At 45.6% G+C, this 26,497-nt stretch overlaps 1 protein-coding gene across 1 annotated transcript in view; it reads right to left on the minus strand.

The window, feature by feature from the left end:
- ARL6IP4 (ARF like GTPase 6 interacting protein 4) overlaps positions 1-14,932 on the minus strand; it is a 92,136-nt gene extending 77,204 nt beyond the window's left edge. Inside the window, exons 1-2 of the mRNA XM_085633238.1 lie at positions 14,797-14,932; positions 9,811-10,009 (exon numbers count right to left, since the gene is read on the minus strand). Coding sequence (XP_085489364.1) covers positions 9,811-10,003 — 193 coding nt within the window. The 5' untranslated portion in view covers positions 10,004-10,009; positions 14,797-14,932. The remainder of the gene's footprint in view (positions 1-9,810; positions 10,010-14,796) is intronic.
- Positions 14,933-26,497: the final 11,565 nt, after the last annotated feature.

Raw genomic sequence — 26,497 nt, forward strand, 5'->3', positions numbered from 1 at the left:
ATTCTAGTCAAACCCTCAGCACTCTTTATGAGATTAGAGGTAAGTACAACAAAGTCTTATTTATGCATACATTAAGTCACACAGGTAAGTAATACAGTTAGGCCCTAGGGGCCACGCAAACCATATACTAAGTAAGTGGTATAAGGACCACTGTCACTGAATTAGGATAGGCCTAGGCCTAGGGAATCGCTGGGGCTACACTACACTAGCAACAGTTAGGAAGTGGGAGGCCCACGGGATTCAGGTGCAGAGTGGAAACACTCACGCGTAATGCGTAAAACTCGATAGAATTACTAGCAGTTAGAAATAAACAGTTTTAGGACACTTCTGGTATAGCTAGAAAGTCGAGACTCGGAAACTAGACCCTAGGATAGTCAATACCCTTGTGAGCACCGAAGTACCCAAGTTACCTAGCCCACAGGCTGCGGGTGCATAGGTGTGAACTTGCGTCGGGTTTCGTCGTGGACTTCTATGGATGCCTGAAGGAAAGTTGCTGACAGGCAGTCAGTGAAGAGTGTCTGGTGGATCCCAAGGCTGGGATCAAGAAGAGAGGAGACCTGCAAGCAGAAGGGACAGAGTCAAGGTCACTAGCCAGTGACCACGTGGAACCAGGAAGGAACCAGGCGATGTCGTGAAGATTGCAGGTGAAGGTGAAGCTTGTCGCTGCAGCCACGAGGACCAGGAAACGTCGAGGACGATCAGGACCAGGAGGCGAGCTGTCCCACGAAGGCTCTTGCTGTCGGCGGCGTCGAAGTTGGACTAGGACTCACCAAGCCTTGGCAAGCGGAACCCACGAAGAACGGAGGACTTGCTTCTGGTGCAGACCAGGAAGGTCTGGGGTGCTTCTCTTTTTCAAAGAAGCGGGAGCCAGTCTGGAGGAGCCAAACCAGCGCTGAAGATTTCAGGGTGCGTCGTCTCAAAGGCCACTAGCCAGCGGGCAAGCAACCGGACAGACGCGGCAAGCAGGAAAATGCAGAAGGGCCCCACGCAGGACTCGTGGAGTGTGGGGGGCTGATCTTCGGTGCAGATGGTGCTTGGGGTTGGGGCTTCTCAATCCCCGGTGCACAACTTCGAGGGTGCCTCAGAAGCTGCGCTTGAAGATACTAGCCACTTTTCCCAGGTAGCCGGTCCCACGTCTCTCGTCGCCTCCACGGATCTCAGCACGGCTGTGGATGTGGATCAGGGTCGGAGAAGTCTGGAAGTCAAGGCTCTGGTCGGGCTCTGCAGTCGGTCCCTCGTAGAACTTTAGCAAAGCAAAGGGTAGTCTCTTGATGGTGCCTGTTTGCACAGGGTAGCCACTCCTTGGCCACGAAGGAGATTCTTCAGTCTTCTTCTTTCGTCGAATGTCGAAGGTCCTGAGTTTCTGTTCAAGTTGCAGGTTCAGGATAATCTAATCTCCTGGGGCCCAGCTATCACTCTTATACTAATCTGGGGGGCTGGGTTACCTGCTAGGTCACGCCTTATGGGTGGGACCTGGGAGGGGGGTGGTTACACCCCCTTCCCTTTGTCCAGTTTCGCGCCAGGACTGGGGCTGGAGTGCCCCAGCACCGGTTTGAACTGGACTATGCACGGGACACCTTGTGTGCCCCAAGCATGTCTCATTCTATTCATCCCTCCCTGCCCCAATACACTAAGGCCTGTCTGGGGTGGTGCTAGCACCTCCCAAGGCAGGAAACCTATTGTCCAAGCCTTCCTTGCTGGGATCACTCCCAGCAGCAGGAGGTCAGACTAGTGTCTGTGGCAGCAGCATCCATTTTGTGATGCTGGGGCTCTGGTTAACTTTAACCGGGTAAGTAGGTCACAACATGTCTTCTCCCTCTAGAAGGGAGGGATAATATCCTCATCCCCAGAAATGGGATGGGGGTATTATTCCAAAGTGTTAGACACCTTACACGACATGTTTTGATAAAGCCAAACCATAGTTACCATAACCGTTTAAGATTATAAGGCACTTTAAGAGTATATGGTAGGCTATATCATAGAACAGCTATAAGGACATGGTTCCGAAAGCTGCAGACAGGCTCAGCTCATGCTAGAGCACCATCTCACATGTTACCAAGTACTCTGCCTCCAGGATTGTTAAGGCCTGCCATAGGAGTGGCTGATAGGTACACATGTGTCTATATGTAAGTTAGGTATAGGAATACTACACCTAAGCAAGGGGTGATTACACGACCTTGCCCCAGCTGAGTGATCAGCCAGTTGTGTCATAATGGAAGGCCAGGCCAGGGGTGGCATAATACATGCTGCAGCCCCTGGTAGGCCTAGGGTACACTGTACAGGGGCCAATAAGGTGATCCTATCCAAATGGGTTATGCACCTAAAGTACATAGTATCAATTTAGAGAGAGAACAGCAGGGCTGTGGGTCTGATTAGCAGGCCCACAGCCACATCTAAGTCGAAAACCAGTAGAGCAAAAGCAAAAAGTGGGGGTGAACATAGAAAGCAGACCCTACTCTCCTACACTGACCTATTACATATGCTATGGTCTTGCCACCTGCTCTTACCCTACTGGCGCATAATATCAGAAACACTGACGAATTGCACTAGTGCTGAGGTGCCCGCCACATGGGAGGTTTGTATCCTGGGATTTTACAAACGAACCAAAGCCAACAAAGTAAGCTCTAGATTTCGTGACCTAGGCCTCATAACAGCGAAACGTCTGATAACTAAGAGGTGGAAATGCAAGGACCCACCGGAGGTATCGCATTGGGTGAAATCCTTAGTGGTCTTGGCGCAGGCAGAGAGCACCACCCTACATAGGGAAGACACGTCAGGGCTGCGAAAATATCCCATTGCACAAACCTGGGATGATATGCTCAGAACCCTTACACGCTCTGATGCTGCATTGCGGGCACCTCCTACGCAACGGGCGGGTAAAACTACCTGACATGTCACCCAGATGTGGAAGACACGTTACAACCGCATGATACTTCATCACTGGATGTCGGGTTAGCCACAGACCTCGCATTCCTTACCAAATAATACATAGACATGGCTTTCACAGCGCAAAACCCTAGTATCTATGCAACGGACAATGTAACAGGAAAAGCAGCCCACATCCGCTACCTACACACAGGCCTAGTCAAGATTACACTCTAACGACACTTTGCATACTAGTTACATATACCTTCAAACATCTGATATCTCTCTTAATTTGGATTTTTTCCTTTTTAGGTCTCGCCTAGCTATTGCGTTTACGCAATCGCTATGCGAGACTCTAGTAAAGAGGGGAATTTCAAAGTGCTCCCAAAAGTGGATTGCATGACGAGCACGCGCACAATCACGTGCATCGTGCCGCCATGCAATCCGTTTTGGGAAGCGCTTCAGGCCACTGGCGCCCTCGGCATCATACTTCAAAGGGTCCGCTCCCAAGCCTGGAATGCGCTCCCCCGCCCCCGCCAAGCACGTGCGCTTGCTTTCACTTTCGCGCAGCGGGCGCTCTCTCGCGTCCGGACCAATTTGTCTTGTTATCTTCGGGGCACAGGCTCAGAGCAATGCCATAATCAATCAGCATGTTAAGTAAGACAAATATCTCTCAAAGATGTAAAACAATCACAGGCTTGACGGTGAAACATCACGCTGTCCTGAAGTTAACTCCATTTTTGTCAAAAAGGGAAGTGGGTGCCTGTCCTTGGTTTTTTTTTGTTGCTATTTGTTTTTTAAAACTGCATGCATTGTGTCGGGCCATATTTTGTCACACGTGCCCCTTAGACCAGAAATGACTTGCAGTATGCCGGTGCCAGGATGTTGCCGTCAGTGGCATCCGTTGCCATGGATGATGTCTTTTTTTTCAAATATATTCATTCAAACATGTTCCATCTCAGGCCAGCTCCTCTGCCCCATCTCGAGTCGCTGTGGGTGTAAGGCTTTCATGCAAACATTTGACGTCAGGCGTCGAGTATGTTGTCATGCGTTCGTGTAATATCATTCTCCAGTCACAGCGCATCATATGATGACTTTCCGTTTGGTGTCTCTGCCTATCAAAGATTCCCAACTTCATTCGGACTGGGACAGTCGGAACTCTGGGATAAAAGAGGTGTATGAAAGAAAAACCTGAATACCACAAGTGTGGCTCTTGTGTCTTTTTCAGAGCGCTTTACACGTGCACCAGTTGCGTTACATGAAGGTACATTAATTTTTATATTTTTTTTGCCACGGGGAGATTAAGTGATTTGCCCAGAATCACAGGATGTTGCGTCCCTGCCGAGACTCGAACCCGGTTCACCAGTTTTGAGGATGACCGCCCTAGCCCTTAGTCCCACTCCTCTCCCCTGGCTGTCGACAATGCATTGTGTGCAGTTTTGGCACCTATTAGATCCGTCTGTGGGGGAGGTGACGTGTGTGGCCCATGTCACCCCAGTTGTGCGCTTGTATGGTATACGGTACGGCTGTCGGCTCAGTCATCTAATCTCCTATTCCCTTTGGTGTGGCTCCCCATCACCCCCCCCCCTCCCCCCTCCCCCCTCCCTCCTCTCTGTCCTGTTCATCCAGGGCACTTTTTTCAGGATCTGTGTCCACGCCCCCCCCCCCCACCTGTGCTCCCTGCGACCATGGCTCAGCCGTGGGGTGCCTCCGGACTCCCCGGCATCTTCTCGATACTATAGGTGACCCTTATGTTATAACATACCCCTAGTCTTGGAGGGCAACCAGTTACTCATGGCTGTCATCCCGTATGCCACGAATTTCATCCCGTATGCCATGAATTTCATCCAGCATGCCAGCATTATGCCACGGGTGCCCCATACGAAGAACTTGCCCCAGTATGTGAACACGAGCATTTCCCACAAATGCCTCTTTGCCAAGTACTTACTACCTCTAGTGTGCCAGTGTGTTCCGGGTCCAGTGACCGACCTGCAAGGATGACTACTTTCTCACTCCCTTACGTGAACTCACTCATTCGTATTTACTTGAACTCATGTATTATTTGTGATTCACTTTCACTTTTTTTGTGCACTCACTTATTGACACTCTGACTCAGTCATACTTTCTCACTCGCGTCCACTCCCTCTCATGGTCACCGTCTCAATCTGACTCTCTCATTGCCACTCCTTTATTCGCACTCACTTATATTTACCTAGTCTCACTCTCCTATACTTTCTCGCACAGTGACTTGCATTCGATGTTAAACTCACTCGTTCTCACTTATTCTTACTCACTGACCCACTCGATCTCACTCCATTACGCTCACTGTCACGCACTCCGTCTCAGCCACACCACCTTGCACTGCGGAACACTCCCTCACACTCCTTCTAAGGCCTTCTTACACTTGCAGTCGCTCTTTCATTAAATCAAGCTCACGAACACTTAGTCTCCCTCAGTCTCACTCCTTGCTTGTTCATTCTCTCATACACAAATGCTCGCACATGAAGTCCTGTTCACGCATTCAGGTGCTCTCCCACCCACCAGTGTGTGCACAATATTCGCTGTATTTTACCTCCCTCCGCTACCAACCAATGTCCCGTCCCAGCTTCTGATGCTCCAGGTTTGTTCGGCTATTACCTATTGGTATAATAACAAGCATTGCCATAGCCAATAGGTCTCGCTTTTTGGACCTTATAAGTGTTTAGCCATGCAACAGTTGATGTTGTTGCACCAAGGATATTGTGCTGCATAACTAAATACTTATAAGGTCCCAAAAGCGAGACCTATTGGCTATGCCAATGCTTGTTTCTTTTGTTCTCATTAGATGTGGTTAAAATGTTATAAAAAAAAAAAAGATATCTAATGAGCGGCACTATATGTTGCAATTTCAAAGTTCAGTTGTGTATTAACAACGCACTTCTGTATACATCGATATACTTACCCATAAATGATCACTGTTGTGTAGAGGCGCACTCGGTAGACACACTCCGCCCCGCGATTGGAGATGATAGCATGTGAAGGGCTATTGATGCCCATGATACTTTAGAAATGCACAAACAATTTTGCACTGTAGATGCAAACTATATTGAAATTGTGAGTAAGAAATGTGTTGATTTATGTTCACAGTGGCAAAAAATGGATAATTTTGTTATGTATGCAATGTGTATGGACACTTAGAACTTATGTCACAAAAAAGATAAAATGCAAGAAAGATATTTAAAACATTTTTTTTAAATTATACTCCGTATCATCTATGGGTGGTATAACTGTATGTGTATTATGTGTATGTGTATTATGAGCAATCAGGGCTTCCGGATTTAGGTATAAGTTATATACATATATTGATAGATTATGAATCGACTTAGAAATATACATTTATTTTATAAGATGGTGCTCAATCAATTTTTTGTATAATTTAACCTTGATGGTATTTATCATACTAGATTGATTCAAATGTGAAATAAATACTGGAGATTTATTGTGAAATGCATAGATAGTAATAAATTGCCTTTCTCTAAAATTGTTTCATTTGATTGCCATGGATTGATTTTGGAGTTAATATACGCATTATAAGATGGAGCCGTTTGTTCATTTGAAACGTACTCCTTTGTTTATTCCTATGATCTATTTGTTTAAATGCAGTAAGGAAAATGGCATCTGTATCGTGACCAAGACTGAATTTAGCAGCCAAAACGTATAGAGTATTGTTTGTGTTCTGTAGTGACCACAATTAGTGTGTAGCATGTAAAATGCAATAAAACCGTCACTTGGAATCCCGCTGCTTCTGCCTCTTTGCTGGATATATATATTTCAAGCCCAGTGGTAATGAGCCACGGCGTCACACATACATACACACCTTGGAAATGATATGGAAAGCCCTATAAAATTACCAATAGCATTCAATACAATGCAGTTGCCCTACTCACAACTCGCAAGACATTTTACCAGTGGTGAAGTTCACTCCGCTCTTGCAAACTCTTTTCGTTTGTCTTTTGCCCTACTAAGAAGTAAATAAGAATGCATAAATGATGGGTGAAGCCGGTGTACAATTGCTGCCTGGCACATGAACTAATGTGTGGCGATCTGTTAGCGACACACTTCAGAGCATTGCGCCATTCTAAGATGAACACTATGCATGCATATTACGGAGCACTGATGTGCCTTGCATGAGTACATGAAGATGGCACACTCCATACTGAGATGATGTGTGATGCTGCCTGAATGGTGCATTGGTGTGCTGTTCGTGCTACTCCCTAACACCACTGCAAGGTAAACTGACTGCTGCTTGCTATCACCATCCAAACAATTGCTCTCAAGACTCTGCCTAGAGCCATGAAATGATCTTGTTACACGCACTTCCCCATGTGAATGGATTGACCCAAGTTATAACTGCACAGCATGGGGCTTGATCTGGAGTCTGCTTGCTGGTCAAAATGCAGCATGTCACCAGTGCAAAGAAGTACAGCACAATACACTTCCACAACTGATGTATGTTGCTACAGAGAAAGTACGCAAGACCAAAGGTTACTCCACACCAGCAACATCTGCCAACTTGGGTATCTTCTTCCGCTCAGTTTCCCCTTGAAGATTTTACATGGAACTTAAGAACATATGTGCTTCATAAGTAAGGTACAACCGTCGAGTACACAGACATTGAATGTAAAGTGTATGCTAGGTCGGTGCAATACAAATACTGTTGCATAGTCATGATTATTCACACCCAAAACTTTAATTTGCAGGATACTTGCACTAGACAAGTAAGTTATATGCTTGCAAAATGCAGAAAATATCTAACCCTCCCATAATACCTCTCCATCTGAATCTCAAGCTATTCTTTGTCACACTGGAACAGAAGGTGTGTTCTGCTCTCTTCATTGCAAGGGCACATTGGTGAGCAGCTCAACAGGTATCCAGCAGACAGCTTGTCCATCGCTACAGCACAAATACAATAGAGGACCTTTTCTGTCCAATTGATGCTGTGGGTTCTCTCTGCATTTAAGCTAAGGTTTTGAAGGGCTGTATGTTGGCACCAGTAAGCAACTGTGAGGAAAGGAGTACAACCATGACCAGAAGACCTAGAGCTTAGAATCAGCCTACTTTTCACATCAGCGATGAGATTGATCACCTGGGGGTAGTGTGAAAAGACAGGAAATGTATGTTGTCCTCTTCAGCGTCCACTCAAACAAGAAAAAGACTACTGCCTCAACTTTGATGTCTCCTGAAAAAAATAAAGCTAACATGGTGTGAAATTGTTTTTCCTTTGAGCACAGCTGCTCTGCTCCACCCTAGTATATCCTATTATCTTCTTGGTTTGGTCCACTTTGAGGCGCAGTATATACCAGGAATTTCTACCAAGGCATGGGCTGTTTTTCAGACTAGTACCACTTGATGTCAATGAAAAATTGATGAAGTTGTGGATGAAGAAACTACAATGAACGTGTGGAAAGTATGTAGTGTGTCTGGTGGAGCAATATTGGAGGAAAGATGATGAAAGGAAGTTAAAAAAATGATACTTTAAAGAAAATTGGTGAAAGAATCAGAAATAGTTGAAAAATAGGAAAGGAACTAGAGGAATTGCTCAAGGTGTTTTTGATGGTAATTGATGAACTAGCAAAAAACCCTGGATTGATATTCCTTGACTGAAGATTGGTTCCCCCAACTAGCCTGAGAGAGCAACTTGTTAATTTGGCTCATGACGCTCATCGAGGTATCAGCAAGACCAACAGTAGGGTTGGCCAGGTCTGGATTTGTTAGTGGAGAGGAACTGTGTGGACTATTTAAATAGCAGCAAGATTAAAGTGGTTAGACCCCACCTATGACTTGGAAGATACTAGAGAAACGTTGAGGTGCAATGGCATTGGATGGAGTTTGTCCGATTCATGGAGAGGAGTGTCTGGTATACTTTGGTTATGACTGATTTGTTTTCTTGTTGACCTGAGATTTCTTTTGTGAAAATGGTTGAAACATCTCAGGGTTGTAAGCTTATCACTCAGATTCTCAAAGTAAAGGGTTTCCCCAAAATATTGACTAATACTGGTTAACAACTTGTTTCGCAGCAAATGGAAGAATTACTGTCACACAGGCGTGTTCATCATAAAACGTGCTCTTTATCATCCAGAGATTAAAAACTTGTATAAGGGTTCAAAATATCTCATGAGGAGTCAATTCAGGTGAATAAGAATGCCGGTAGGAATTGGAGGAAGGAAGTGAAAGGTTTGTTATTTAACTCTACAATCTACCACTGATAAAAATGTATTTGAATTACACAGGGGAAGAAAAGTCAACTCATTTGTGTCACCAGCTTGGGTCAGGTGGAATAGGGGAATGGTAGCAAGATGGGAAAGAGATACTGAAATCTGAAAGAAAAGAAAACTTAGGTATGATCTGTACAAAGGGGTTGGTCATATCAAACTGGAATGTGGTGACTGGGTGAGAAATAGCCCCAGTTGGGAAGGCTGTGCGATTTAATAAAGAACTCAGAATTCCTACCTGGAAGTGATAATTTATTACAGTTAGCAAGGGGGGATGTGGAGTTCTTTAAACCCGGAGGCAAACACGCAAAAAAGGGGGAGCGTATTTTTTTGACCCATGCCTTGATGTAAGAGGTTATGGAGGAAGGCAAAGTTAAGAAGACTAGAGAGATAAAGGAAATAGGGAGATATTTGGGGGTGTAAGGCTGGAGAAAAGAAATGGTGCTGTGGGATGTCTCTGTATAGAAAGAAGAGAGAAACAATGCATTTTAACAAGAAAATACATCACTGTGCAAGGATCAGACCTGACAAGTGCTGTACAACTACCACATAGATACAAATTGATCATACAGAAACATACTGACCATGTTCTGCTTGGAAATCAACTTCTGATTTTTCAAAAGTCTGTCAGAATATTTTTTTTAATCATTTATGTACCTAGCCTGACGCCAAGACGCCTGGTTGTTGGTCTTACCTTCTTTTTTGTGGGATGCCGAGCTGTCCCTGTACTTGGAGGGTACCTGCTTGCGCTTCCTACAAGGACTGCTGCTTGTGTCGCTGCTGCTTGAACTTCTCTTTCGTTTCTTCCTTTCTTTTCTCCCAGCTCGGCTTTGCGATCTGTTCTTACTACTGCTTCTCGACTTTTTCTTAGAGTGGCTGCGAGCCATTGCAAGCTTTCAAAAGAAAAAGATTGTTGGAATTATAAATAAAAAAAAATTTTAAGTAAGGGGACAGTTGCGAAAAGAGCAATATGCAATAAATCATCCGCAATGGACTACAGTTTAAAACAAACGATATGTTTTATATTTCTGTTTTAGGTTTTATTGAACACTCAAAGCCTGGGCTCTCCAAGCAGTAAGTGTCACACCGGTGGCTTTACTTTATGTTCTCTCATGGCCACCACTGCCGTTCACATCTGTAAGTTGACCATATAGTAAAGCATGTCATCTTTTTCTGAAAGATGCCTATTGAATACAAGGTGAAGGTCGCATGCCAAGATAGGAAGAAAGAGGAAGTAAAATGTTCACAGTACTTCTGTTTCTTCAGTCACGGACACTTACAAGACCTGACAAGAATCCCTTTAACTGCACATCGCATACTGGCCTCCGTCTTTCCCGCAGCTTTCCCTGGTACTGTAAATCCAGCTAATGCAACAGTATGACGCATACAACCACCTCTTACCCACCAACAATGCGACTTTTCTACTTTACCAAGTGACTTACTTCCTTCCCCACCACAAGGGGTTCTTATTTTCCACTTCTGCACCATCAGGCAGGGAGAGTGGCAACATCCCTAAGCCGCTGGGTAGTCCAAATACCTGTCAGCAGACTTCAACACCTTCTCCCACCACCTCCCAGCCAAAGACTTCACCACATCAGCACCTACGGCAACGTCCACAAGCTGGTATCCTCTTTTCTCACTGGACGCACTCAGATAATCCGCCATCAGCCGTACTCCTCCAACCGCAAGAGCATCATCTGCAACGTGCCCCAGTGCTCCTCACTCAGCCCCACACTGTTCAACATCTACATGACTCTGCTGGCACCCATCAGTCACAGCCACGATCTCAACATCATCTCCTATGCCGACGACACCCAGCTCATACTCTCCCTCACCCAAGACATGGATACCTCCAGAGCACTTCCAGAACGCTATCACTGACATCGCTGACTGGATGATAGCCAACTGCTTCAAACTCAACACCAAGAAAACTGAAGTTCTCCTCTTCCAAAGACCCCCCCTCACTGTGGGCGGACTCCTGGTTGCCCTCGGACCAGCACCCGTCCCAACCAACAACACCCTCAACCTCTGAATCATCCGACAGTGAACTCTCTATCAGACGTCAGATCAACTCGGTCACCTCCACCTGCTTCAACACCCTCAGAATGCTCCGAAACGTTTTCAGATGGATTCCAACCGACACCAGAAGAACCATAAACCCTCATCACCGGTCGACTTGACTACAGAAACGCCCTTTACACCAGAACCACCACCCTCCTCCTCAAGCACCTCCAAACAATCTAGAACGCAGAAGCAAAAATCATCGTGGGTCTGCCCAGATGAGCCCACATCACCCCCCACCTCCATAGCCTGCACTGGCTCCCTGTCAAGAAAAGATGCCACTTCAAGCTGCTCTTGCACGCCTACAAAGCCCTCCACAACATAGGACCAGAATACCTGAACAACCACCTGACCTTCCACCAGCCCGCCAGACAACTGCGGTCCGCAGCACTGGCCCTCGCCACCATCCCCCGCATCCTTTGTACACGAACTGGAGGACGCTCCTTTTAACACCTCGCAGCCTAAGCCTGGAACGACCTCCCCATCCACCTCCAAATGTCTACCTCCCTCGTCGACTTCAGGAGTAGACTCAAGACCTGGCTGTTGGTGTAGCTCCACCTCACGCAAACACATGGATATCCCTCGGAGTGATTAGCGCGCCTTACAAATCTCTGATTGACTGATTGAAGTAGCTGATGATGGGGTCTGAAGGCTAGTGCCAGTGTTAGTTGTTCATTTATCTGTGTTCAAAATAGATCTTGCACTATGCAAGGAGGCCAAACAGACATGGCATAAAGGAAACTAGATGTTAAGACAGTAGTATTTTCAGTAAAAGGGTCACAAAGGCATTAAGCAGTGACTTCTGATTTGCAGCCTGCTCACCTTCCCCAAAAAAAGATCAGCTGTCCCTTTTTTCCCAGCACCATAAAAAGCACTCCTTACCACGATGCCTCATCCTAAAATAATTCTGATTAGTTGTTTCCTCTTTAGAAAGGTTCTCATAGCTCCCAGGCAACCCAATGAAAAGTCTTACTGGTATTAATAAAGATCTTGAATGGCCTAGAATGGTGTGCTGTCGTAATACCCACCCAACAGAATAAAACATTTTACACTCATATTACACCAGCAAACAATCTATAATGGGGCTCTTTAGCAAACATTGCAAAGGGATCAAGCAATGGCAAGATGGTGCACGGATTATTTCTTTTACTAGAAGCTTATGACCCAAAATTAAAAAAAGAAGAAAAAACCAAGGAAAACATGCCACCAATTAAAGGTGACAGTCCAATACTTCCAATAAAAATGTTACTTAAGAAAAATCCTGCATAACTTTAAAAGAAAAGAACAAGCACTTCATAGCAGACAGGTGCACTGAGAAAAAATTAGAAACTCTTTTTAGTTTTCATTTATGTTGGAAAATATTATTCTTATTGGTGCAAAGAAAGAATTGGCTTTGAATTCTTGTAACCTCAAGATATAGTTTAAACAAACGAGGATGACTACAAAAAAGTAAAAGTAATATTGAATTATCAGAAAAAAGTATTGGTAAAACACTGCCAACCAGTACTGGCGCTTAATGCACTTATTTTAAATGGATATGCACATGTGACCAGGGAATATGCTGTCCTTCACAGCATGAGAACCAATGGTTAAAGTGGTTTGACCCACTGCCCATTCTATATGCCTTGGCGGATTGAAGCAAAACGTAAATGGAAGGTGAACAGACCATAATGGATGAAGAGGGCTACCCAAAGCCCTCTAGGTATGTACTTTTCCATAGAAGTGAGCAAACCACTGAAAGCTCGAGCCTGAATTCTGGCTCTGCCTCATCTTGAGGTCTTGTCGGAAACTCAAATCCATAACAAGATAAGCTTTCATGTGGATTCTACCTGCACCATCCCTCTATCCATGTTGTGGCATTAAGGTAAGACCTGCCAAGTTTGGAACTTGGGAACCAGGTTTGAATCTCGGAATCAGCTCAACATCCCGTAATTTTTTTCACAGTGCCTATAAACAATGAATGAGACCTTGTGTAACTGTTGCTTATGCCAAATGCTCAAATACATTCTGGTCAAGTTGGCGCTATATAAAAACTGCAGAAAAACGCAGAAAGAGGCAAAAACAAAGCCTGATCATGTGGAAAGACAGACACCCATTTACTGGTTGATTTATACAAAGTAAAACTAGAAAATCTAGATAAATTGTGGCTTTCCAGCTTAAAGTGTGTGATCTTGGGCAAATATTTAATTTCACAAAAACTCCTTTTTCTTCATTATCGTATACATAAAAGCTCCTTCAAATATGTGAGTTCTGAATACCAGCAGGGGAAGCTCATCTGCTATGGGCCAGGAGTGTCGCCCCACTGTCCACAGACGCAAACGAAAAATACAATGATCTAATTGCAGATTATTTTTTTTACGGAGTTTTATATAGCGCGAATTTGACCCGAAGGTATTGGGTATCAGAGTGCTTTACACAAACACCAGTTGCGTTACATGAGGACATGTAACACAATAAATGAGATTATTTTATTTTTCATCCTGTGGCTGTCTTGGTGGCGGGGCCACAGCACTGCAGCAGGACGTGGTTTAGTGGTGGCCCTGCTTTCAGTGCAAATGAAGGTCTGGTCGGCCGTTTGAGGCCGACCAAACTGTCATATGCACTAACATCTCTCGAACCCAGCTGTATTGCTGGGTGGAGAGATCAGCAGGCACTGGGTCCCATGTCCCGATGGAGCGCTAAACCGCTGCGCTCCGCCCAATCCCTAAACTGCTCTCATGTTGAGAGCAGCGTCGGCATTGGCCGCAGGGGAAGCTGAGAGTTTCAGCCTGTGACAGAGGAGAAGCCCGGCAAGCAGTGCAGCGAGCAGATGACCGGCAGGTAAATTTTTTTTGTTCTTTTATTTCAGCCCCCTTGCGTTGCCCCCGCTCCCCCCGCCCCACTATATTTCCCTTACATCAGCTGCTACTGAATACCAGTTGTACAAAACCTACTGTGTTTAATAGATTGTAATATTGCTCTGTAATATTCTGGGCCATGTACAGGGTTTCCATGACAGCTGTATAGTCTCTTAGCTCACTAGTCATTCATGTTTAAAAACTATCACCTTTAATAAGTACTTATCAGTGAGTGCTATAACTTGACTTGTTAATGTTAAAGCTTCCACATGTTAAAGAAATGCACTTTTTTTTAATTTTGAAGAGACTTTATCGTATTTTACATGATGTCTGTTGTATGATTTACATAGCAAACATTTTCAGGGCTCAGCTCGTCTTAACCCTCTTAATTTGTTGGCCAGCCCCTCAACTTCTCCCTGTGCTATGCATTAGAGCGTCACTGCTGTGTGAAAAATAATCAGTAACCAGACGCTGTGGTTACATCGGTTTTAGCATAAATGCTCTCATTACGGGCAGAAGCCTTAAACCCAGGAAAATCGACACAGGTGGACATACCATCATCATACACCTAGGAATAGGAAGATTAAAAAAGAAGAGTGGAAATACATGTTTCCAATTGACGTGCTTAGAAAAAGAACCTATTTAGGAGGGAGACAAGAAAATAAAGCAATGTTTCAAAAATCGGGACACTCCCGCGCCAACCAGGTCTGTTGGCATGTTTGGGTGGAAAAGCATAGCGAAAAAAATTGAGGGCGTTTGAGTGTTTCCGCCAGGCAACTGACCGTGTGATAGGGGCGTTTGGTCCGGTAAAGCGGCCGATACGGTGGCGTGTTAGATAAACTCCGTTTCAAGATGCCTTACGCAGCCGGCTCGTTCTGCCACAGCATGCATTTAATGCAATTGAAGTGCGCATGCGCGCTAGCGTTCCTTGATGACAAGATTCCCTATACACGTACGTAAAAGGGTTTGCTTTCGGTTTCTATGCACATGCGCAATGCGGATTCTAGGGGGAATGTTTCTAAGGGACTTTATTGCTACAAAGTTACTATCTGATTACCTAAAATTAGAGATTGTAAAAATTACCATTAAAGAGTATTCACCACAACGAAAAGCCATTATAAAGAAAGATTTTTAATGAATCATTACATCAGTCAGGATTCATTGTTTTAAAATAAAGGTTTTTAACGAGTCAATCACATAAATTAGGAGTAATTATTTTTTTCCCTGGTAATTAAGGTAACGTACAGAGTCTGATTAGAATTTAGATTAGGATTAGTTTGAGTTAAGTGTTAGATATTGGTTAAAATTTAGTAAAGGTGTTGACATTAGGTTTAGGGATGGGCTTGGAGCCAAGATGAACGTATTTATTTTATTTTTGCAGTTTTGTGTAGCGCGGACGTGGCCCATAGTGCCAATATCGGCAACACTCTCCATCCCCCCCACAGCAATCACTTTGAGAAATAATCAGACAAGACACATTCTTAGTGGAGAAAATTACTTCAGGTTTATTTGCATAACAAATATGCCAACATGGTGGGTTATATTACGGGCAATCCCAGGGCAGGCAGCCCCTCGCCGCCTGCCCACCTGATGAGCCAAAATACACCGTGGCCCTAGCCAACCGGTGTTTGTTAGATTTGGGGGAGGGGATAGCCCCTCCCACCGGTGGACAACCAGTCCACCCCCTTACTCACGCCCCCCCAGCTAAGGGGGGTGGAGCGTTGCAGGCAACCCCCGGTTGCTAAGGTCCACAACCGCCTTTAGGACTAACGGGGCGCCGTCGCTCCTCCTGAGTCCAACGCGAGGACCTCCCTGTGGATATTTGGCTTTAGCACCCTTACTGTGCTCCTGCAGAGGGTACCCTTCAGTACCTTACAGCCTCTGGCTCTCCCTGTAACTCCGCCACATCACTGGGTGTGGCCACCGTCACCCCAGGGCCCCCCACCAAGGTAGTCATCTTTACCTCTATCCTTCTGATTCCCAGACCTCTTCCCAGTACAAGGTCCCTGTTCACCCTGGACAGGTGAACCCCTCATAATCAAAATGCCCTGTGTACCTGGCCTGATAAAATCCATGCCTGATAAAGCTAAACCACCTCTGTTCAGTGAATTTTATGCACGGCACTGTTAACTTCATGCACAAGGATTCCTGGCCTCCCCTGGCCGGGCTCCTCACCATACTAAACGAGGGGTTATCCCTGGCCCCTAAAACTCATACGCTCCCCAATTAGCTGCTCATCTTACGCATGGAGGACTTTACATCTTCCAGCAGTGCCTTCCTACCCAGTAAAGTCAACTCATGCCTCCCCTATTGTCTGACCAAACTGATGGGAGGGGAGAACAACCCCCCGACTGTCGCAGCTTCTACAGCAAGATGTTCCAGCGCATGCCTGGGACCCCCGCCAAATTATCTCAGTAGTGTGCTGCAGCTTCTACCCCAAGCTGTGCTCGCGCAAGCCTGGGCCCCCCAACCCAGTTAAGTAAGTGGTGGAAAAACCCATGCCTCCATTTATTGGATTCCGTCCGTCGTGCCACACACTGGACGCATGGCCGGCCCTAGTCCAGACCTTAGATCCTGGCAAAATAAAGAAATGCTTAGTTGCTAGCATGCTTTAATGAGCACTGCACACCATATTATACAACTAATCCAGCTTGCACCTAGTTGCACAATAACACTGCACCCCATCACCTCATTCACTTAAACTGTCACACCGGCCATTCCCCTGGGTGGCCACTGACAGCTGTACTTATAAAACCTTGGGATTCACATCATCCCACCTGCATGGTGCGCTCTGCTGCCAAGCCCGCCCAGAACGCTGCGTATGCTGCCCCTGAAAACGGAATGACTGCAAACGCACCTGTCAGGACCCGCATTGCACCCTGAAAATCATGCCAGGTCCACTGGGCCGTACCTCTATCTCCCAGCTGTGTGTAACAGAGACCCTTCAGCCAAACCTGGTCTGAATGTGCCCTTCCCCCTACCCCTTGAAGGGGGAAACACACCAACCCGTCTTCCAAAGCCACAATTGGGACATTAGTCCCCTCGTTGGCTGACCCCTCCCAAGGAGCTTTTGCTTAACTGAAGCAACCTGTGAACTGTGGTCTTTCGCAATGGGTGAATACGCAGGGGATCTACACACCCAGGAGTCAGCGGATAGCTCTGTGAACCCCTGCATTCTTGTGTGGCCTTCCTTAAAGCCAAGGGATAACTATGGTAACGCTTCAATTCGGAAGTGCTGGGCTGCGCCAGAACTGTAATGAGTCTTCACCTACACAAGTCACCCAACAGACAGGTTGGCCCTTACTATCCTGTGTTCTGGTGCTAGATTTGGAGAGCCTTGCCTTCACTTGCTGCCCCCAGGGACACACAATACCCGTGCTCTGGCCGCAACGCAGCGATGCCCTCGTGTTGCATCGACCCCCTGGTCAAATGAACGTGCCAAATCCAACTACTTAAACCTACACCTTGACTAAAGTGCTTCCACACGCTCTGGACCTGCGAACCTGCCTTCACTTTTCCCCCTATAATGCCTTCACACTGGCTGCGCGCCGGATGTCAGATTCCGCGTGGTGCTATGGGGTGAAAATTACGCATAACTCCTTAGATAACTGAGAATGCTTCAAAAGCTTGGCTTCCTATGGATATAGATGCTTTGTGGTAACACCAGAGCTGTAAAGTGAACCGCTCGCACCGAACAAGCGAACACCTGGACCCCCGGAACAAACTGCTCAAAGTGCACAGCACCAACAGCGCCAGCCCCGTGGCTGTTCGTGGTCAAGAACCTCATAACTAGGAAAACACTATGCCCCAGACTTAAAGACAGACCCACTCCTATCATCTTGTCCCCTCTCCTGAGTCAGGGTGGACCATAGACTGGTGCGTACACCTTCTTCCCATAGTCCTCTTGCACATTTAAAGGAACCCTTGATGCTGTGCAACCAAGTGACCTAACGCAAATGGCACCTAAAACGTTGTTGCTTAGATCAAGACATAGCAGTAGGTTCTATCTTTGCATGGCACCACCTGGTCTGCCGCCAGGCCACAGTTGCAGAAAGATGCACGTTCTGCCACCGCCAGACTTCGGAACCTCGACCCGTAAACCACATAAGCACCGACTGCACCCTGAATCCCCATACCCGTTAAAAACACTGGTGTCCTGAGTATTGAATCAAGCGTGGGGGTCTACAGATTCCTGTCCCCCCTTTGGGCACACAGCCACCTGCGCCCTTCCAAATCCCATCCACATTAGTTTTGCCAACAAATCAGGCCTTTACCCTATACCACCTGGTTCAGGTTCGGCTCCACAATAATTAAAATGTAGCGCAATGGAGCCACGCAAAGGTATTGAAACGCTCTAAATGAGCGCCTGTTACATCACCTATTCAGCACAACTATCCTCATGCCCACTGCAAATGAACGCATGGCTGTCCATGGCACTGCGCAATACTTGCTGCTCCAGGTGCAGCCCACCATACGCAAAGTTTAGTGACCTGTGCAGAATCATGGGCTGAGAAGTCACAGCACCCTCACTGTCTCATGGCCTACTAAGGACCCGGCTTCCCTCTGTATCTGACTGTAGCTAAATTCAAGACTTCCTCCTTGTTAATGGCTCAGAGACTGGAATAAGATTACAACTCATAATAAGCACATCCAACTTCTTTTGAATGGTACTTTTAATATGTAAATGTTTGAGACACGCTATGTATGAAATGAAATGCAGTGGCTGGTCACATTAGACGTCACCTCCCTCTCTATGCAAATTCCACCATAAGAAGCGTTAGAGGCCATGGAAAAATAGCTGGACACCAGGACCAGACCGCATTGAGTACCTACATAATTTGTCTTGAAGCTAGCTGAAATAGCCCTCAAGAGAAATTATTTCAAATTTGATGATACATACTTTATGGAGATCAAAGGGACCGCTATGGGATCTCCCTTTGTCCCAGAAATGGCGGTACTGTTCATGGCCTGCTTCGAGGACAAGTACATTTACAAAACAATACATTCAACGCGCATATCCAACAGTGGCAACGCTACATTGATGACGTGTGGTGCCTCTGGAAAGGCACTGAGGAAGAAAAGATTCCTTCCTCGTCTGGTTGAACAATCGCCATCAAGATATAAAATTCAGCATGAACAAAAGCAAAACAAACTTAACTTTCTTAGACGTGAAAGTAATACCCCATGAAGCCAAACTCACAACTACATTGTATCGCAAGTCCACAGATCGCAATACCATCTTACATTATCAGAACTCACATCCTAGGAGCCTTAGAGATAACCTCCCATATGGACAACTATTACGCATTCAACACAATAGCTCTCGAAAAGAAGACCCTATGATACATGCGGAATATTTATGCGACCAACTGAAAGAAAGAGGTTATCCTCATAAGCTATTGGAACATGCCACCAAACGGGCATGGTATACACCAAGAGAGGAACTTTTAAAGAAAACTCAAACTTGTGTGCTTAACAACATTAGGTCTACACACTAATAAATATCGGCAGATAATATTTTGAATAATTGGCATCTTCTCTCAGGAGTGGAAACCCACTGGAAAGACGTTTATTTGCCATGAAAAAAGGCAGGAGCATTGGACAGAATATTATCCGGGCCGACCTAGTCCAAAATTCAATAAAGAAAGATTAGAGAACCTATGGAACATGAAACCCCTGGAAGGACATCACAAATGTGGAAAAAGTTCTGCTTGCGCCACCTCAATAGAAGCATTGGAATTCATACAAGGCACAGTTAAATGGACTCACAAGGACCTTACAAACTGTAAAACTAAGAATGCCATTCATGCCATCAAATGCGCGTGTCCCACGATATATGTGGGGAAAACCATCCAGCAAGTAAATCGGAGGAAAATCCAGCACCGACCCCAATAAAAACGGGCAGTGTCAGCTCCAATGGTGTCCCATTTTATGGAGAAAACCCACACAGAACAAGAGTTCACTTGGACTTTACTATCAGTGATTCAACAGTCACCCAGAGGACGTAATGTGGAAGCACAGTTGCTGAACAAAGAAGCCTACCCCGTTTAAAATTCCACAGTGCCCAAACTGGAATGAATGAAATGACAGAACTGACCAAACTGCCTCCAGAATAATAAGAAAAGAACAATGAACTACGATGTCCACCTTGCAGCGCTTTAGCAACAGCGGGTCCGGCCCAATTTTGAATGCAGCTACAAAGAAATCCAACCAATAGGATGAATTCTGCAACGAAAAGGAAGTCACGTGAACACAACAAAGCACGCGCTGTAAACCGATAAAAGATGGCCTTCCTCCCGTGAGCTGAGGCCGAACAGTGAAGACAATGCCGTGAGCACAGGATTTGCCATCCTTTGAATGAAGTAAGAGCCCTGTAAATCGATCGAATTAGAGGAATACTGTGACATGTCCTCAGACACTACAAAAACAGCTAGAATCTGTGCTAGAAAGTTTGGGTTAATGTTTAACATTCACTGGGTGGGAGAAAAAGGCATCTATCAGATATTTCCTTAAGCTTAGTGCAAAGTTCGTCTTTGTCAAGGAAGTTGTTTGGGGTTGATTAGACCGCAACAAAGACTATTAATCTGTAAACACCGGAAATATACTATTTTAACGTATGTACTGCTCTAACGTTTAATTCCTGCCTCCATTTTCCTTGATGCTCGCCGAACCCAACCTGCCGCCTCCCCTGCTCCGCACGCAAGTTGTGGTCCGGCGGAGCAACGTCTTCCCCCCCCCTTGTGGAGGCCCAGAGGAAGAAACTTCTGCAACCTGCACAGTTTGGCTCCCCCACCCGGGAGTCAAAAGCCACACAAATGCCACGACCACCCAGCGAGCTGCAAACACTGCTGTAAGGCCGTAAACAGCCCCACGCTGCACGGAGGCCCAAACGGCCGCCCGAGTTGGACCCCTCATCGACTGCCCACTCGGACCTAGACACCGAATACCCAAGCGGGCCGAGGCCCCCGCTGCTGACCCAGCTAGGTGGCCCTACCTCCCCCCCCTCCCCGTGCAAGGGAGGTGTGCACCACTGATGCCCCCACCCTGAACGGGTGACGGAGGGCGGGGGTGCTTGCTCTCTGCTAGGCCCGACGAGGCTTTATCCCTTACGGTGTCGCCTAGTGCAGCGCCCGCAAACCACTCACCGGCCAAATGAAAACCCCGACCGCGGTACCTCATAAGATGCGAGGCATCTATCCCCTACAGCAACTCCACGGGGTCCCACAGGCACAGCTCTGGGAATGGGGGGGGCGAGCTGGGTGCTAGGGAGAGGAGCGAAACCACCCCTCATGCTACGGCTGACCGCGTGGCGGAAGCAGCACCTCCTGCCCCAACCCCCCGAACGAAAACCCTCACCACACATCACCTGCCAGCACCGACCCCCGGGGACCTCCAGCAGTTGGCCGGGCCAAGACTTCTAACTAGGCGGCGGTCCCACCCAGGCATGGCCTGCGTGGCGGGACCCAGGATATGGGTGTCTCCTCCCTTCCATGAATGCCCAGCACCGCACAGAGCCCTCAAAAGGACGAATTGAGTTAGTGACTACAAAGAAAGAATACAAATCCCAGAATGCAATAGGTTGTTAAAGTGCTGCATCACTGTGTATGTGATACGTGATCAGGTAACCTTGTTACTAAGACAAGTATCAGGAACAGGAGGCAGACATCGAGAATGTGTTGTTACAATAAACACACAAAACTCAAGAAAGCTAACTTTAGTTTACCCTGAAAGTTTCATCAGGAACAGGAGGCAGACATCAAGAATTTGTTGTTACAATAAACAAACAACTCAAGAAAGCTACCTTCAGTTTACCCTGAAAGTTAAGGAAACGCGATGTTGAGCCTACCCTAAGGATCGAACCTGCATCTCGAGTGCCAAAGGCCGCAGCTCTCGCCTCCAGGCCACAAACTCTCCCCGGCCTCGCACCAACACACGGCGCCCTTTGAACATTGCCCCGCCGCTCCACAGCTCTCGCCCCCATCTGAACAACAAACACTCACAGGGATACCCGGGGTCACGAAAACCCGACGCAAGACCAGGACAATCCAAACGGCGTCCAGGCAGAATAAGAAAGAGGGCAATCGGTGGGCGGGAGAGGTATAAGTACCTCTCCCCCCCACCCCCTCCTGCCCGGAAGTGACATGGGGATGGGGGACCCTTGAGGGTCCCAAACACTGGGAGGCTGACTCGTCGTGTGCCATGCTGTGGCACTAAGGGGGCCCGCCCTCTTAGGAGAGTCCCTGCGTGGGCCCGGGGCAGCCCTGTAGACTTCAGAGCACTTTACAACAGCAGGGGGACACGTGAGTTACAGCAAGTTACAGTTAAAGTAATTAAACTCGTTTACATTGGAAGATGCTTGTAGGAGTTACCACGGAAGACAATTACACCAGCCAGTCGAAGGTTGTACACAGTTAAGTCATCGATTTAGATGGTGGGGTTGCTGGAGCAGAATTTTCTGATGAAAATCTATTGGGTTTTTAAGCTCTGGTTTGTCTATTTGTCGAAAATAAAATTATTAATTCATAGTTACTAATTATTTGTTTTGTGTAAATGTTCCGACTAATCAACACGAATTAACAAGAGAAAACTACACGTGGGAACGCGTTTGTGTTGCTTACTAGATGATGTGCATGTTTTATTAAATAAACGTTGCTGAGTGCTGTTTATTTTAAAGCACAAAACGCTTTCGAATTAATGCTTTTCTGTGTTGCGAAGGCTAGATAATTACATACACATAAGGGTATTAGTGGGGTTAACACTGTTTAATCACTATGCTGTGGTAACGTTGTTTTTGTCTCTTTCAATTAAGATGGTCTATTTTGGCCTAAAATAAAATGGCCGCCGTTTGCAGCCTGGCCTCGAGTGAATGATTTGTGATGAGAAGGCCTTGCTGAATATGGTCGCGAGTCATCTGACCACAGTCTTCGCCTGGTTAAAATTTTCCGTGAGGACAGCAGCAGTTCTGGGCAAGCGTCCAGATGCATCTGAATAGCCTTGGAGGACAAAGGAGCCATAATGAATGAACTCTGAGCTCATCATGTTAGTTCCGAGGAAATGTGGATGCGAAAGTTACTTTTTTAATTTTTGGTTCCTGTTCTGTCTTTTTATTTTTGTGATTTTCCTGAGCGGAGATTTTCCAAACGTAGCGATGCTACATCCTTTCCTTCTCGCTCTGCTCAGCGGTTCAGCGGACGTAAAGAACACTTTTTGTTGCTTTCTTTTGTTTAAAATACTATAAATATTGTTAGCCTAGAGAGGGTTTTTGCCACTTTGCCATTTTCTTCCCAAACCTGCGTTGGTGAGGATCTACGCTGTGAGGACGGCGACTCGGGAGACTTCTACTGAGAGACCTGTCCTGACCCATTCTGATATTTAGCTAGAATAGGTAATTATGAGAAAAATGATTTATTCTGATTGATTTTCTTTGACTTATTTTAGATAAAGCATCATAATTTTGAATACGGTGTTGGTGATTATTTCTTGTCAATTATTGAGTACTCTATTTTGATTATTGTTGTATAGATTGTTTAGATCATGTTTCAGGACAGTTACAATAACTAGGTCTTATCGACCTCAGTGTAGATGCAGGGTGTTTAGGAGTTTTCTTTCCACAGGTTTAGTGCTGGTAGAGTATTTGAGTGTATGTTAGTGAAATGGGCCCTAGTGTATGATGAGTGTATGTGCGTGTAACTGTGAAATTACTCTATCCGTGGAAGTAGGGAGAATTTGTACACCCTGATCTGCATCAATTTCCTGGTAGCAGAGTTAGGATGGTTATTGATGATTGTCTTGATCTGATTAGATTGCTTGTACATTAGCTTATTGATTATTGATTATTGATTGATGTTGGTATATGTACTAATACTATATGTTGGAGTCGTCATGTTGAGTTATATGTAGTGCTTCTGGAACTTGGGAGCTAGTAGCAGTTCCGTAGTAGGGCAGAGGGAAGTATATGCTGCTCTCGGGAAAGACGGGATTGTAGGAAAAAAAAAAACGTGTGACAATTGAAGTTGCGCGTCACATTGTCTTGGTTCGGAATCAGTGACATTGTCGTATGTTACTATTAGAATATATTTCTGGTATATAAGGAGTGCGTATGGTAGCGAAGGTTATCTGTGAAACTCTGGTCTTAAGTCCCAGGGATCCGTAAGGTTCACCGTTAAAGCTTATCGCGGGAGAAGTAATAGGTATTCTCTGAGCTTGTTTGAGGAACTGGGCAGAGGTAAGCTGCTTGGTTGACGTGTGTTATAATTCTGTAGTGGGACAGATTGTTCGCTGTTCTCGGGAAGCAGGATTCTGTGTGTATGTACTATATTTTTCTTGTATGAATGTGCGTGAATGTATGTATGGGCATTTAGTTGATTGTAAGACTCTTTGGATAAGTCCTAGAGGAAACAGTTAATGAATGCATGTTAGAAGGGCAGAGTAGAGTAGATGTGCTACTGTGTCAACGGGATTCTTATGAAATAGATTTTCTTTACTATTCTGTGGTTAGCGAAGCAGACAATGGAGATGTTTATATGTTGTAACTAATAGATTTTGTAGAAATTTGACACGAAGTCTACTAAGAGTTTTGTAAAGGAGGGGTAGACGAGTGACAGGAGACAGGAGACAGGCGACTGCAGCGACTGCTGACGTCAAACAGACCGCGCTCTGATTGGATATTGGATCAGAATAGTGTTCGCGCTGGGATTGGTGTGTTGGTGTGAGCCGCGCAAGGATTGGAAGAGCTATTCTAGTGACGTAGACGCTCCAGGATTGGTGCGTTAGTGTGAGTCGCGCTGTTATTGGTTGAAAAATCGTATTGTATATTTGTAATACGGAAGGAATTAGAAAGTTTTGGTAAACGCTAAAATGTATTACCAAGAAGAGAAAAAGAAAAAACCATTGTTCGGAAAAATCAAAAGGTGGTTCGACAAGGATAAAGATGTTAAAACAAGAGAGGGTGAATTGTTACCTCCAGCGAAAACACCTGCATCCTTCATGGCTGCGAGATATGGGTATCATACCTGTATATGGTTGGAGAACTGGGTTAGGTATACCAAGGAAGATGGTGTTCTAGCATTTCCAGAACATGGTTCATTTAATCTGGCCGTGTTGAGAAATTTACGGGAAAAGATGTTATGTCTTGACCCAAAACCAAGGCCGACACAGTTTGAGGCTTTAGTGGAATGGGAAGAGGAAGTACATGAGCGAGAAAAGCAGAGGTCTGGAGGACATTACAGGTACATGTTTGGGAGGAGACATGATCGTGAAACTCATTATGATCGAATGAAAAGATGGCGAGATGCTAGCATGTCAGAGGGATTATATCCTATGAGAACAGTTGAAGAGGGAGCAGAGAGGGTTCCTGAGGCAGAAGTGAGAAGATATGGAGTTAATGAGTATGAGGATGAGGTCTTGAATGACATGATTTACAAGAGACCACCTCCATATAGACCAGAACCAGACGAGAGTACACCAGTTGTTTCTCCGATAAGAGATACAGTGCGTATCATTGAGACAGAAAATGTGACACCTGAGTCAAGAAGTGGTAATCCTTTCAGGGAGAGAGAGAATCGATGTGGTGACGAAAATACAAGAGAATTAGCCAGAACTACAACAGAGCTGACTGAAAAGATTAGGGAGTTAACAAAGAATCTGGAAGCTGTTACGGTGCCTGTAACCATAGGTCCGGTTATGCCTGTGTTTGACAAGCAGAGGACAGGTGAAAATGGTTTGGTGATTCCATATGTTGGGAATAAGATAACAAGTTTAGCTGGTCCCTCAGGAGATTCAGGAAGAAGGACAGAAAGTAGTGATCTGAGACAAAGCAGACATGACACATGTAGTGAAGGATTAGAGGTACAGTCTAATTCAAGACTGGATGCTAGTGAAGCTAGTTGTTCAGGGATGCCGAATTTAGAACCGCAAAAGAAAGTGGTTCCAGTGAGAAAAACTACTGAAATAACAGCTGAAGATTTGAATGATTGGATGAAAGTTCTTCAAAAGAGGGATAAAGATTCACAAGCAATTGATGTGGCTAAGTTACGTGTAGAATTAGAAGAGCTTGTTGCAGGGACGGTTCCAACAGAAATTCTTAAAAACCATCATGATGGTGAGTTGTTGTTTATGTGTAAAAATATCACCTGGAGAGCGAGAAAAACACATGACAGGTTAAGAGCAATAGCGAATGAACAGGGAGTTGACATTGATAAGGTGAAAGCTTTGCAGAAGTCTTTCAGGATGGATTTCACAGATAAGGACATTGAAAATCTGAATGGTACTGGTAGAACAGGACAAATTAAGGAAATGGTCGCATTATTGCAAAGATGGGGTGATGTAGAGAAGTGGAAGGATAGGTGGTACAAGAAAAGAGAAGAATCAGGAGATAGGACTTATTCAGCATTTCCTGTGAGAGAAAAGGCGAAACCAGTGGATAATTATCCTATGAGAGAAATACCTGGAGGAGGATATGTACATGTTCCATGGACCAGACAG

The sequence above is a fragment of the Triturus cristatus genome, chromosome 11, assembly GCF_964204655.1.
Source record: "Triturus cristatus chromosome 11, aTriCri1.1, whole genome shotgun sequence".
NCBI classification, from domain to species: Eukaryota; Metazoa; Chordata; class Amphibia; order Caudata; family Salamandridae; genus Triturus; species Triturus cristatus.